General features: G+C 45.3%; 1 protein-coding gene across 2 annotated transcripts; it reads right to left on the reverse strand.

Moving 5' to 3' along the window:
• Window positions 1-351: 351 nt before the first annotated feature.
• LOC121098373 lies at window positions 352-10370 on the reverse strand. 2 transcript variants are annotated; one of them, XM_040616289.1, is made up of 6 exons: window positions 5741-10370; window positions 4914-5153; window positions 3879-4035; window positions 2639-2768; window positions 1765-1959; window positions 352-1610 (listed from the first exon to the last, which is right to left on the reverse strand). In XM_040616289.1, exons 1-5 carry the CDS (start codon window positions 10027-10029, stop codon window positions 1928-1930), a joined length of 4848 nt encoding a protein of 1615 aa, XP_040472223.1. In that variant the 5' UTR covers window positions 10030-10370; the 3' UTR covers window positions 352-1610; window positions 1765-1927. The 2 variants fall into 2 exon arrangements, with proteins under 2 accessions (XP_040472223.1, XP_040472222.1); XM_040616288.1 differs by lacking the exon at window positions 1765-1959.
• Between the last annotated feature and the right edge of the window lie 5131 nt (window positions 10371-15501).

The raw sequence follows: 15501 nt of genomic DNA on the forward strand, positions 1-15501 counted from the left end.
CTGACCTGCCCCCGAGGACAGTTGCCAACTCTCATTGCCAAGGCGGCGGCTGACCCCCACTCCCCCCGCAGCCAGGGCCCCCATCGTGCCAGCTGCGGTGGCCCAGCTGCGGCCCCGCTCTGCCCACACTGTACCTGGCCACCGTGCCAGGCTCCTTCAGAGCCACAAAGCGCTTCTGTTTGTGGTTCTAGGAAGCTGCTTCCCATGTGGCTGCATTTCAGGTGCACTGCAGTGCCAAAAGCAGCACGGCTTTTTACGTTGTTATTCCTTTCGCTGCTATTCCATACAGAACCTGTCCTGTCAGTCTCCGAGACGCTGTTTATAAACTTATTTCAGGAAAGAGAACAGTCCTTTGGTTAAAGAGCAGGTCAGGGCACAGGAAAGCTGAATTCCCTCCTGGCTGCATCAGAGTATTGATGCCCACACACTTTTATTTGCTTTGTGCCTTGACTCCCCAGCTGTAAGAAGGGTTTAATGACACTTGTCTGGGTCTCGTGCACGTACGTCTTTAAGGGCTTACTTAGCACAGGGACCATCGCTGTAGGTAAGTCAATGTCAGCCACAACACGGTGCTGGTTTCCTCAGCACCACTGCAATACAGAAAATAATTAGTATTTCTGAAGGGTATTTGTTGTTGAGGCTTGACCTGGGATTTTTAGCTATGTATCAGATCTGAAGAAATTCTTGGAGGCAGATCGATCCAGGAGGAAGTGCAGGCTCCTTCCCTGTTGCCTTTGACACGAGGGGCTCTGGCTGTGGCCCCTTTCCTGCTTGTGTCCTGGCATCAACAGTAAAGAAACTGGACCTGTAAGTTAAATGTGGTGAGTTCTTTTTATGCGCTCTCAAATTTAGCTTTATGGACAATGCTTTTGCATTCCTAACTTTCTCCCACTAGGTGGATTTTACCAACAGTTAGTGGAAACTTGCTTCCACTGACAAAGAGAAAATACTAACGTGAGGATAAAGGGACTCAGCTCCTTCAGCTGAGAAAAGCTGTAAAGCTGAGAGGCTGGATCTCTGGAGCTTTTGGGTCCTGTCCACATTCCAATCAATAAACTTGGGTTTCGTCAGTTTTCCTAACAACCTATTCTCCTTGATGGCATGGCTCTAGCCTACACTGCTTTATTTTACATGGTTCTTCTGCACCCTGATTTCCGTCTGCTGTCCCATTTCTGTGAACAGTGTGCTGGTGCTTGCACACGCTGCATTTTAAGCTCTGCTCTCCCTTACAGCTGGACCACTACTACAATTCTTTCTCTACTCCGCAGTTTGTGGACTCGCTCATGCAGAACAAAAGAAAGGAAGGAGAGACAAGCTTAAAGCGGAGATTGGATGTCTTGCTCCCTGGGTCGGCAGAAGCTCTACAAAACAATAGTGTGCAAAGCAAAATCAATTGCTTTTCTGATCGTTGTAGCAGCAGTGGCATGGGATCTGCAGGACCAGTCAGTTGCTTGTAGTTCACAGGCCATGGATTTCTCCGAGCTGTGGACAGCCTATGTTTTTGGTTTTCTGCCTGTGGTGCAGCCAAAGGCTTATGAAAGCACTGCCCAGGACAGCAAAGCCAGTAAGAGATCCCAGCAAAATGGGTACCAGCATGGCAGAATCAGGACCTGGAAATAAACAAAGAAGTAATCAAGCAGTGAACAGCGTTATGACAGGGAGGGAGAAGAAAGAGAAGGTTAAACTCCCATTCATCTTTATAGCATGCCAAGCAGGTAGGGCAAAGTCTCTTTCCATAGGGTAGTGCCTTTCCAAACACACTACCTTCTTTGCCATAAGATCCCAGCAGTAAATATTCTTTGCATAAACAAGTAAAGACATAAGAAGTTAGGTGACTCTCAGGGATGGTGCCAGTGGATTTAAGAAGTCTCTCATGCTCATGATGTACCACGTTCAGCGTCATTCCTTTCTAATAGCTGGACAACATCTAATTAACATTAACCAGCTGCTGTATTTCACCTATGAACAGAAAGAAAAAAGAAAACATTCCTGACTCATGGCCAGCCTCATTCTGTACCTAATGTTCCTAAGTTAAGTGTTTCCCTGCTGTACCAGATAACTACTTCTAAATAACCGGACTCTTCCCTAAGCTCAGTGCAAAAAAAAAAAAATAAAAAAAAATACAAGACTGCATCGCTCTTTCATTCTAAAAGCTGCAAAACTAACAGAAAAAAATATTTAAAAGGAGGCCCTTATACCTTGGTGATTCCTATCTCAAGCCACCTAAAACCCAGCCACTTGAAAGAAAGAGTTAGTGAATACTTCTCACAATTATTTTAATGACATTGCTCATCCTCAGTCAACATGTTTCACCAAAATACTACAACATGCAGGAAAATTTTTCTCAGAGACATTCTGCCTTATTTTTCACCCTTTTCCTCCTTCTAAAGCTTCATTTCCTGTAGAGGATGCATTTGGCTGTGTCTCCTGTATGAAAATTTATCAGATCTGATATTGATTAACCATCATGTTTGGGATTTTGGAAGGCCACAACAAAGGTGAGGAGTCGTTGGGATATCACCTAGTCATACCAAATGGCTGTCAAGAAAGTTGTTACAAGTGTGCTGTTTTCCTTAGAGCAGGAAAAGTCAAACAGAAGCTCCTGCAAGAGACAGAGGAGCAAAACCAGGAGACCCACCTTCCACAGGTTTATATAGAAACCTGTTCTTCATTCTCAAAACTGGACCAAACGAGATCAGGTTGTGCAGGTTTCCATAGGTGTTCCTGTCACTTGGCTGGATAAGTGGCTCCACACTTTCAAAGCAGTCCTGGGAAAGACACATGAAGAACATCTGAAAGCATACTGGCAGCGCCTGAACAGAACCTCCTGCTCTAGAGACTGTGGACAGTCTGCAGCAACCACAGTGCTGATGGCAGCAGGTGTCCTCAGAAAAAGTGAGGTGTCCTCAGAAAAATGCTTGGACCAGCCCATATGTAAATCTCTATTCCCTAATTCCTTTTCCCTAGTGATTAGCAACTACTGCTATCATTTCATATCATTAACTCATCCTCCAGACTTTTAACAAAAGGATTGACCAAATATGGGATGATCCTGATGCGGTGACTTTGTTACAGGAGGTGGCTAAGTTCTTTCCCAGAGGGTCCAACTCTCTTTTTAGGGCCAACAGCTGCGCCTCCAGGCCAGGAAGTACTGCCAGAGCAAGCAGGGCATACGCGAGGTGCAGACGTATCCTTCATGCGCCCATACAACTGATTTTCTAATTCCTGCCAAGGCTTCTTAAAAGTCTGACCAGCTGAATTTTTGGATCTTTTCTAGCTCTACTGTGCACCTCAACCACTTAAACTTTCATGAATGTCTCTTCTAGACCCCCCTCAAACACTTCTTTGCATGACTTCTGTAGTGCTGTGTCTTTGAAATCCACAGCACGGTCTACGGCTAAGTAGGAGACACCATGCCAAGTGTTTCACAGAAGCCTTATCCCTGAGCCCTCCAAGCTTGTGGAAGCCTGAAAAATGCTATACCCCAGACCCAGAACAATCGAATACAGAGACAGATTTGAGCCCTTTCTCATAATTCTACAATGCAAAATTACACAGTTCTGCTGAGCCTTTACCTTGCCATTCTCCTATAAGGTTGCTACTTGCTTATTTGTTGATAAGCTTCTTATGCTGATTACACGTAAAGTGAAAATAAACCATTGTGAGCTCAGTTAGCTTAATTGAGAGCAGAAATTCCGCTGAGGCTTTAGCAGACACAGAGTACGCAGGAGGATTAAGAAAGAACTGTATGAGCTGAAAGAAGGTGGAGCTCTATAATCTACCATTAAGATTCTTTACTGAATTGACTGTACTTGCTGGAAGCACCAAATCTTTCCAAAAGTTCCTTAGACCAGTGAGATGGGACCTGTTCCACGTACCTGTTCACATCCTGTTTGGCCATGCAGACAGACATTAAGCTCACAGTGCAAATAGGCCACCGAGTGATTCAGCATCTGGAACAGCTGGATGGTGAAGCTAGCAGCTCTAGAGTTACTGCTCTGCAGTAATTGGATGTGTCTGCATTCAAATGGCAACCTGACAAGGACAAATGGCAAACAGTTTCAATTTCCAGCTCTCCCTGACTAAAGGGTTGAGAGAGGGATCTGCTGACACAGGTCTGCGCAAGTTCTAAGCAAGGTATCTGCACCTACAGAGTCAGAGTTAAACAAAAGTCCAAAAAATGTCAGGGTCTCAGGCTGTACCTGTCCCTGCTGTGAAGGCCACAGTCCCAGAGCAGCAGAATTGTTTCTTGGAGGTTGATTTCGCTAGAACCACCACAAATGCTGCTGTAGTGCAATAATCATTCCTTAACCCAGACAAATTCAGAAGCACTGCAGAGGGCATCTCCCCCTATAGCCAATATGGGCAAATCAGAAAGCTCTTTTACTGGTGACAATAACGTGTAGCACTTCTAACGCATATTTCATGCCCTCTGGCTGTACGAACACCAACTAATCAATCTTCCGATTTCCCTGTGCTCGATCCAGTCAGGTTAGGCACGAACAGCTGTGAAATGCTGATGGGGAAATGGAGGCCCATGGAGGAGCCTGGCTCCCATCCTTGGACTGCTCTGCTCCAGGCTGCACCATCCCCTAGCAGTAAGTGCAGGAGGATGCTGTAAACCTGGTATCTGTGACAGCATGGCGTGGAGCAGCAAGATGTCTTATTCACATAAATCAAAGGGTGAAGGGAGACTTTTTCCCTGAGGGTTCTTTGTCTTACCAAGCCCTTGGTATTAATTACAAGATAGCTAAGGGAACAGCACTCTCAGACTTGTTCTCGCTGCTTTGAGCTTACTCTGAACTCCAGAGATCAGACTGCAGCCACAGGCTAGAGAGAGGGTCCTCTAAGGATCAGCCAGGGCTCAAAGAGCAGTGTGAAGCTACACCCACCCCTGCAGCTCCGTGTCTGACCTGTGGAACAGGCAGCACATCGCGCCCGGTGCCCCTGGGCTGGCAGAGGGTGTCACGCAGCACGACCGGATCTGGAGTACGGGCTGGCTGCTGTTACTCTGCACAGCAACTAAAGCCAGGAAAGTGTCTTGGGAAGGTGCCAACCCTTCGACCTCAGGGCTTGCTTCTGCAACAGGGCGCAAGCTCATCTGTACGGTGTAGTTACCGGAGCCACAGATGTCATCACTCACAACTGCAAGGCTTTAGGGAAAAAGCAAAAAAGAGCTCAGGTCCAACTCAGGCTCCACAGCCTGTTAGGAGTAAAACAGCATTAGGGTGAGTTTCCCCAGAGAACCCAAACAGCAAGTTGAAACAAATGAACAACATGTAGACTGTGGCATGACAGAGCCTCCCATGACCAGAACCACCTCCTGCCCCTCTGCACAGTCAAATCTTTTGAACTCAGGGGAACTTGGAATGGTCTTACTGTGTGGGAATATCTACCTTCCTTGCTAGTGCATTTGATCACTTAAGCAATATCACTTGCAAAATTGCATATAGATTGTTTTTGGGAGGAGAGGCAGAGCTGAAGGCTATTATGAAAAAGAAAACAAGGTCTGAATGACAGCGTTAATATCCAAAATGTGAGAAGACTCATTTTTTTTTTTTTTTTTTTCCCATTAAATGTGAGGTCATTCCTGAATGAACTAGGTGTTTTTAAAACCACAACACAGCACACCCATGTTACTGAGCCCATGGAGCAATTTGGAAATTAGCACCCACCCCTCCACGCCCCCCTTAAATCATGCAGCATAAACACACACCAGCAACTACGCCGAGATAATTACCCATTCAGAATGGCAGCATCTGACTGCAAAACCCTCCTCTGATGTGATTCACTCAGCAGCGCACTAGGCTCCGAATCCAGCAGGGTTAGAACAGTTACCAAGCCTTCAGCCGCTTCTTCTGTTACTTCGTTTGTTCTAAGCATCTCCTCTGCCTCTGTGTTCAAGAGCAGCCTCTCAGACTGCCCAGTGTTTGCAACACCCAGCAAGGAATCCCCCTGTGGTGTAAGTGCTACCAGACTCTGGGACGAATATGAGGGGACCTCTGGGGTTGGAAGGAACTGGATTAGATCTCTGGCTAGAAGCATCTCAGCATCATTGGCAGCTACTTTATTGAAGACAGCTAACTGATTAGTAACCTTATTTACAAGCCTATTAGCAGAGACAGAAAATGCTTTTATTGTCGAGGGCTCACTGGCATGCATGACAGTGTCAGGGCTGGAATGACCGGTCTCACGTTCAATGTTATCTTCCAGTGACACCTTCTCCAAAGGATGTCTCGCTGATGCCTGATGTGGTGAAGATCCTGGTGCCTGAGTAGACAGCTGGCTAGTGGTGGCTGCATCTCCTTTCTCTAACAGGTCCTCACTCTTCCCCACTGGTGTAGAGACCACGGTTGACTTGTTGACTCCGGCAACTGTAGGCAGTGCCAAGTTTGGATCAGATTGAATAGTTGGTGTTGGCAGGTGAAACACTTTTTTGTTTGTAAGTGAAGCAGTGATATAATCATTCTTAGCTGCAGAAAGAGAAGTCACTGCTAATGGAGAATGTGATATGCTCTGTGTCAATTTAGGCTCTCTCTCAAGAGCAACAAGAGATCCTGCAGACACAGATGGCTGTACCGGGGTTAAAACCTTATGCCCTGTGGGGGTTTGCTTCGTCCTTGTGTTAAACACAGCTGACAGAGACATGCCTGTTCCCAAGAATTTACCAGTTCCTATTTTTCTTGCACTTGTGCTGATTTCAGTTGGCTTTGCATTTTCTCTCAAGTTGGCCTGTGAGAACAGTTTACTTGGGGCTTGATGGATTTGGTCCCGTTTCACGGCTGACAGCAGGGGAACATGTGTAGATGCAGGTGAAGGTGGGCTCGCAGGAGAGCTGGTATACATCCTTGGATGGGTAATTGTAGCCAGAAGTTTCACAGAATCTGTTGTTTTCATTTGGACCTTTGCTGAAAATGGAGTACGTGCTGGTGCTGTTGTCAGTATTTCTGTCATTACAAAGGGCTTAGGCACAATGGGAGTAAATTCCAAATGTTTAGTAAGATCATGTTTTACAGAGGTGGTGTGGGTTTGTGTTGCTTTAGCACACAGAGCGCCTCCTCCTGAACAGGCCGTGCTGGCCGCTGCTGAATCTTTGTAATCACTTCCAGCTGGATGTGTTGAGAAGGCTGACGATGCACTGGGTACAAACTGAACTCTTGATGGCAGCCTTTGAAATGACTCGGTACTTAAGAGATGTTGTGATGTGGACTGCAATGGCATGATGCTTGTAAACATCCTTAATGGGTATTTTATGGTTCTAGCCGAGTGCAAGGTCAAACAGTCTGCGCACTGTGCACGGACAGAGGAAGGTGTGGCCACTAAGCCTTGGTGATGGCTGGTAGCTCGCAGTGTTAGTTTCTTACCGTGCTGAACCTGATCTACAGTCCCTGCGACAGTAAACAGAGGTTGGGCAGGCGTTTGAAAATCCAGGAATCCCTTTGCTGACAGTACAGGAAACACAGAAGAACGTGGCTTTTCAGTGGTGAAAAATGCTTTGGGGGAAACATGGGGGCTCTGCTGTGCAGACATCACTAATGGCGGCACAGTAGAGGTGAAAGGCTCCGCTAACGTATTGTTACGTAAAAGCAAATCAGTCCCCTCGGCATCTTGGGGACTGGGAGCAGGTACCTGCACCTCTTCAGGCAGCCTGTGCAGATGCAGAGCCTGTGCCGCAGTGCTAATCCTCACCCGCGGCTCCAGCAAACGATTCGGTACTGAGGTAACAGTTTGAAACAAACTAGTGATGGCTGTATGATTAGGATTAGTTAGCACGGGCTGAGAAGTTACTTTTGTTTTCTCTGCTTGTTGGTTATATGTAGTAGGAAGAGTAGTTTCAGGCCTCAAAAACTTGCTCACGGGATAAGAGGAACTAGTTTTCATTGGGATATCACGACTGCTTTCAGGGGTACCCAAATTCAGATCTCGCTTGCTTGTGAGCGAGAGGGCAGTTTTGTTGTCATCTTCACTCTCAGGAGAGGGCACCATCTGTAAGTCTGGTCTGTCACTGGGCAAAAGGATAAATACAGGCTTAACCAGAATTATGCTAGAAGGACTCAGATTTTCTAAGTTTGCAAGGTCCAGCACTGAAGAATTTGACACTGCCAGGATCTGCTGGATGGAAACCAGACCCCCAACACTGGTATTTGGGAGTTTTTTAGGTAGAGAGGAATCTTGCATGGGCTGCAGGCATATCATGCCATTAGTACTTTTAAGCAGAAAGGACAAGTATGGTGACAACGGTAGCATTGTAAATTGATCACCTCTAAAAGCACTGAGGTTTTTGGTAGCTGCATCATGTGTCATACCAAACTGCTGCACCACTGCTTGTGCCAGATATGCTGGGAGCTCAGCCGCAACACTGGGCACCGCTAGTTCAGGATATGGTGTTACCGAGCTGGATGGGCTTCCCTGGGCATGGAGTGAGGGCAGTTTTGAAGCAGAAGCTGCCAGGCTGCCAGCTTGCTGGATCTGGGAGGCTGAAGGGGCAAGGCTGTAAAGAGAAACTTTCTGGTTCCTGTTGTCATGCAGTCCAGAGGGGCTGGAGACTGTGCTGGCTTGGGGAGTCAGGGGGGGAGAACCTGTTTTGCTTATCTGTTGTGGGAGAACTTCCTTTCTCTTGGAGTCTTCCATTGTGCTCCTCTGCAGCATCGTAGGGAAGGCTTCCTGAGATACAGGATGGGCAGAAATGCCTTGAACCCGAGATCCAGAACTAGTAGAGGTGGATGAAGTTGTTGTGTGAAGTCCTTTCTCAGCAGAGGTGGAGATGCCCGTTAGCTGCAATCCAACATAAGTAGGAAAAGATGTACCTGGTGGCTGAAGCCCTGCATGAACAGTCTCAGGAGTGCTTACAGGCTGAAGGGCTGCGTTCTCAATGGTAGACGTACCCGGAAAGGGTGCAGATGTTGCTCCTTTTAGCTCTTTAGCCGTTTGGGAAAGTTTTAATGTGGAAATCCATAACTGGCCTAATGAGGGCAAATTAGCAGGAGCCTGTGGGCTCTCGGGGGATCTGGATTTTTCAGGTTTACTTGTCATTATCTGACGATCAGTATGTCTTTGTAAAACTAGAACTGCAATTTCGTGAGAGCTCCTGTTGTTTTCCTGGGAAACGTGTTTAGTACAGTTGAGAGTCCGGGGCAAAGAAAAGGGCTGTTGTCTATCGGTTGTGCTAATGGGCCCTCGAAATGGAGCTGGAAGTGAGTCATCATGAACTAGAGCTTCCTGGTGCATCAATAATGAAGAAGGATGTACATTGCCTTGTGGGAGTGTATGAAGAGCAGGCAACTGGGTTGGATGTCTGGAACCATATATTACAGCTGCTGTTGAGTTTCTGGCTTTACTGCCTGTTGTTTCTTGCTGCAGAGATAAAATAGGGGAGAATGGACTAGCACTTGTCTGTGTCATTCTGGAATAGACTGCACTGAGGTCCCCTGAAGTTGGCTTTTGTAGGAACACAGAAGCTGTAACTTTAGCATCCATACTCTGAGTCTTCTTCAGGTATGCAGGTGTCACGCCAGCTTTGCTGTCAGGCTGGACTTGTACATTTGTGTCTTTTGGCCTTTTGCTAGTGGCAGGCAGTCCTGTTGGTAACCAGTCCACCCTTGCACTTTCAAGAGCAATCTTGACTCTGGTGGGAAATGCAGATGTTATTTCTTTTCTTGGAAGATGAAAATTTACTGTTGAAGTCAAAAGAGATGTTTTAGGACTTGGCACCTCTGTCTGCTTGATACCAGGAATGGAAGAGACAGCTGTAAACCTGGGAGTGTCTTGATGAGTCCCTCCACCGAATAGGGGCTGGGGCAGCCCAGCACTAGTGCTGGTAGGACTGAAACCAGCCTCAGTAATATTTTCCCCTTTTCCTTGTAGTGACCTGTCTGGTTGCTCCAGACGTGTGGCAACCTGTGATCCTTGTGTGGAGACAGGGATGCTTATGCTACTCAAGAGCTTGCTAGGAAATGTGTGTCCATCCTGGAGTTTCAGAGCTGCTGCTTCTGAGTGTGGTTGCTCAGGCACCTCCAAGTCTCTAACCATCTCCTTAGGCAGCACGGTTGTTCTTTTTGCAGCGGCCTCTGTGTGGAGAGGAATGAAGTCAGCTGTCGTTTCATTAGTAGGATCAACTGCAGGACTCTGAAAATCAAAGGTCACCTCATCTGAGTTATCTTCTGTAACGGAAAGCACTTTGCTGGGCACTGGGCTGCTCTCAGCTCTTGGTTGGGCTTCTCCAGGAAATCTCAAGCCTAATTCTTCACCGACACGATGTTCATTCCTGGAGGCACCTAATGAACAGAAAACAAACCCGTTACCTATTCAGTTGTATATGAACTTATAACAGCTTACAGCAGCACTTTGCAACAGGCTGAGGGGGAAGCGGAAAGTTAGGTGGCCACTGGCTCCATTCGGAACTGTGCAGGAGGGAGGATGAGTAGCTCTGGCACTGCCATGCTTAGAGCCAGCTGCTATAAATCTGATCCTCTGCCGTTTATATTCAGTGTCATATGAAGGATGACACTTCAAATTCCTGCCACACTGATACAAAGCATTAACCAGCCAGAGAGGAACCCTTTATCTTAATTGCACAAGGATATAAATGACAGCCAAAGATGCAGGGGGAATGAAACCCTCAGGCTGGCTGAGGATGGGCTGATAGCTCTTTAACAGCGAAGCAAAATTAATGTATACTTGAATGAGCCACCTCACCCGGCTCTCCTTAACCACTCTTCCTCCTCCAACATCCCGAGTTTTCCAATTCATACTGGGTGACCAAGCAAGACAACGTTGGTTTGGTTTGTAGAAGTGACACAGAGCGGACAGGACATAGAAACTTCTCTACTTTTAACTTCTCAAATCAGAAGCAGACACTGTCATTTAAAGAGGCAGACCTACAGTTTAAATGGCTATTGTTTTATCCACACATTTTACTTTTTTCTGTCTGCCTTCACAAGGTTGGCATTCCCAAGTAAAATTTCCAAACTGTGTGCTTTCTTCTCCAAAAACTTGAAGCATTCTCACTTAGGCACCTGCCAGCAAATAAATGTATGTAAAAGCTAAAAAGTGATCATGCATTTAAATTGTATTTTTTGACAAAGTTAAAGCAGAGGTTTAGCAGTTTTGTTTCAAATTAAATAGTTGAAGTTGGCATCCAAGTGCAGTGCTTTAAGAGGAGATTACAACTTCTCTGCGGTCATTTGGAGAACCAGGACTACTTTCAGTCAACAGTGAGCAGAGTAAGCTGATACAAGGGAGCCCAAAAAGCTGATACATTGCTTAAAAAAAAAGAAATAGAAGTTAATGGATGATAGAGACCAGAAAGTTAAATCTAAAAATATTTTGAATTGTAGTTTTGTATAAACAAATGAGACTCCCATGGTTTAGCCCCAACTCGGCAAAGCAACACAAGTGACTTATCTACAAAGTGCTTACTGAATAAAGGTCTTGCATAAAGAAAGCGGTGTAAATATCCACAAATACACCTTGCAGGGGGACAAGGTAATTTAAACAAAACCCACAAAAAGAACTACCAATTAGGTGGAAAATTCTTTGACAACCCCTCTCAAAGTTTATCTTTACTGAAGAGAACAGTCTGCCTGAAGACCCAAGACTGCTTTCATTAGCCAAGTTAATTTTAGGTACACTTGACACTTGGAGGGTATGCTCACAGGCACACAAGAGGTAGAAAGCAAAGACTGACTGGTTCCCTGCAGTGAGTGACAGCAGCCCTAGGAACTCGTTTGAGGCATGACAACATTACAAACTCGTCATTGATTTCATGCTGTCAGAAATATTTGGCAGGACATCTGTTCCCAAAGAAAATGCAGAACACGGTGAAGAGGGGAGCCCATGCTTAACGTGATAAACAGTGGAGCCTAGAAACATGTATTCTGAACAAGGCTTCAGCAGACATGAGTTGGAATTTCAGTTCTGCTATGGACTTACTCTGTGAAAAGTGACTCTAGTTTTTCCTTTGCTTTCCGCCGGCTGAAGGAGACAATATATTCTTTGGGAAATGGACCGTCTCCTAGCTTGGGTAAATAGCACAGCTACGTCCTGCTTTGGGGCCACATACCAGTCCCACAACAGAACCATTTAAACCAAATCTTGAGCTTTACAGCACAGCTGCACAGAGACAAGCTGCTCCTTCATCTCACTTGTCACACACCTGAGACTGATGGCACAATATTTAGCATAGTTTCCCTGCTCACTGATAACAGAGGAAAAGAACACAGAAAGACAGCAATTGAGATTAGAACAAAACACATCACTCACCAAATAAATCCACTAGTCCAGCTGCAATCAGAATAAAGATGGGGAATTTTTCCTGCATCTTGTGAAGCAGCTCCCAAGTCACCCCAATAACTATATTCAGAGAGGAAGCAGCTTGCTAAGGAGTCTCTGCTGCCTCTTAGCAATGGGAATTTGTTGTGTTTGTCCTGGAAGGGCAGAGTATTGGGTTACTTTATAAGAGCCTAGGTCAGACAGCAACCAATAATCTGTTTCAAAAAAAGAAAAAAAAAAAAAGAAGAAAAAAAGCCTGGACCAATTGGAATCAATTGATTTTTGACAAAAGAAGAGCGTTCACGTGTGTGGCAAAGATGGAAAATGTGATTGTAAACACGAGAGTTTGCCCATGCAAGGCAGCTCTTTCTGTCTGAAGGGTTAAAATGGTACCTTGAGCACAGGGTGCAGTTTGAGCCCGAGTTCAGAACCATGTGAATTTTCGAATTCATCCAGAGGAGGGCAACAGGCTCAAAGCTGCGCCAGGGGAGGTTCAGACTGGATATTAGGAAGCACTTCTTTACTGAGAAGTTGGTCAAACACTGGAGCAGGCTTCCTGGAGAGGTGATCAAAGCCTGTGCCTGTCAGGGTTTAAAAGGTGTTTGGACAATGTCCTTAATAACATGCTTTAACTTTGTTTTACCCTGAATTGGTCAGGCCGTTGGACTAGCTGATCACTGTCGATCCCTTCCAACTGAACTATTCTGTAATTCAACCCAATATGGGTCAGAAGGTTTTGCCAGTTTGTGCAGAGACAGATATACACAAGGATCAGTCCGGATCCCAGATGGAGACACCTCACTAAAGCAATCATTATGCAGATGTTTGGCTCTGTAAGCCCAGATAAGATGGACGTTCTCTCCCCATGACCCTCCAAGCAGGGTTAGGCCACAGAGGAAGGCAGCTGGTGGTGCTGCTTCTATCATTCTATCAAGCCCGATGGATCCTTTCTTCCTTAGGCCTACAAGCATTCACAAAGCGTATTCTGAATTCAAGAGACACAGAGAAAAGCCAACACACCCTGAAGAGAAGCAAATTACAGTATAGCAACTAACCCCACCTAGCTGAGAGCACCCTGGACTAACACTTTGGTGAGAAAGGAACGAGATCAGTGAAAGAACAAGCACCGCAAATGCTAAGCAAGCATACAATTTAAACTTTCATAACAACCAGAGAAGAGACCAGAGGCTTCTTAGGCAAAGCCATGGTTACACTCCTTTTAGCTTTAACTGTAAGGCTGTAGTATCCTTGCAAATACTCATCTGGAGATAGTAAGCAGTGTATTTCAGGCATCTTTTTAGTGCCAGGCACCTGCACAGACACAAACAGCGAGTGAAACTCTCAGAGACAGGAAATGTGGAGCAATGCAGGTTGAGGAGATAAAAACATTACACAGCCATGACTGTTGGAGGTGCAGTGGAAATCCTATGTAAAAAAATGAGCAAAAGTCAGATAAGCAGAATAATGACAAGACAGAAAAGCACTGCAAAAGACACTGAGGACAAGGTGATTGCTCTAGGGAAGTAACAATAAGCCATTATCCATCCTTCAGCAAACTGAAAAAATGTAGTTTAGTAGATAATACCACAGATAAGGTGCCAGCAGATAAAATTTCTAGTCCTAGCCATGTCACTCACCTGAATGTGGTAACCAAGGTCAGGTCACTTCATCTTTATCCCCACTCCAAGTTGTCTGGGAAAGAAAACAATCCCAACTGGCACTTGCACAGCACCTGACACACAGAGCCCCAGTTTTAGTCAGTGCCTCTACCCAAAACCAGCACACATTAATTTGTCACGTTTGCCGACACATCAAACCCTTTCCAGAAGGTTCCACTTGCAGAAGTTCCACAGCTCCCAGTTGTGTTTCTGCTTCTTTCGCTGGTTCACAGTCAAACCATTGCCTGGGCTTGGCCTCACTATCAGCTGTGTGAAGACAAGCCTGCATTACCCTGATTAGAACAGATAAGCTATTTTGCATCCTGTGATCAAAGTTTGCCATTTGCAATTCAACCCACATCACGTTTGACAAACAAGAAGTGGCATCATGCATCAGCATGGATACCAGCCTTGGAACTGTTAAGACTAAACAGCATGAAACTTTACAACTAAAGACACAATTCTGCTGGAAACGGTACTTTGTACACTCATAGTCTCTGCAGACCACTTACCCTTGAGAAGCATCGGTCTCTTCCCACAGCCTGTCATGAGTTATACTACCCGAACACCAGTCAAGATATATTCCTGAACCAAGATCTGGTGCAACTGTTTCACAAGTATAAAGACACTACAGAAGTGAACCATAAATCCACAGCAACTCCCAGCTGGGATCTACTGACAGGTTCTTTGTTCTTCAATTGACATTACAGCTTGTACAAGCTCAATGCCCCTTCTGTAACTGCTTGATCGCTCAAGTCTGCTTCCCAACCCCGTATGTCAGTAGCTCCTGCTGGTAACCTGGTACAACTGTAAAAATTCTGCAACAGTTAATTCTTTTTGAGGAGGACAAATCAGTTCTCAAACATCTTTCGCAGAAAGAAGTTTGAAGCAATTCTCTTACCTGATCACCATGTTCTTCAGGGGACAATAGCAACTGGCATGTGAAAGGTTCCATTAAGCAAAACACAGCTTGTCAAGTTAAAAAAAAAAATAAATCAAGAAAATCTTTAGCTTTTAGGCTTTTAAGAGGATTTTGACTCTCCTGTAATTTTCTGGTGACACATTCCACCTGCTGCTCCCCTCTGACATCCTGCCTCTGTAAACACAAGATTCAATAACTTTTTTTCCATAAGACAATGTGTGGCGTTTGTCAGGTTTGGAGCATAGTGCTTATTTTAACCCTTACTTGAACCTTACACACAGCATTTGTTACATATTTGTCTAGGCAGGGCATAAATTAATGGCAGGAGCTTAAAAAAAACCCAGTGATATTATCAATTGTGTGCTTCTCACTGTCAGGGGAGAAAAACCAGGTGCAAGAATTTCCTTCTGAAGTGGGAAGATGATTCAGCTGCTATTTTGAAAATGAGATGATATATAATTTGTCAGCCACTGTTCTGAAGGGACAAGATTACATACAGAATAGACACCCACATGTGTCAAGGAGGCAAACTGAAGAGCCATTTTGAGGTCAAACATGACTTGACCTGTGCTTCTTCATATAAATGTAATATATTCTTTTGTTTCCTGTGTTTGAAATCAAGACAAAAGAAGTATTTATGGCCAAAGCCCT

The sequence above is a fragment of the Falco naumanni genome, chromosome 16, assembly GCF_017639655.2.
Source record: "Falco naumanni isolate bFalNau1 chromosome 16, bFalNau1.pat, whole genome shotgun sequence".
NCBI lineage: Eukaryota > Metazoa > Chordata > Aves > Falconiformes > Falconidae > Falco > Falco naumanni.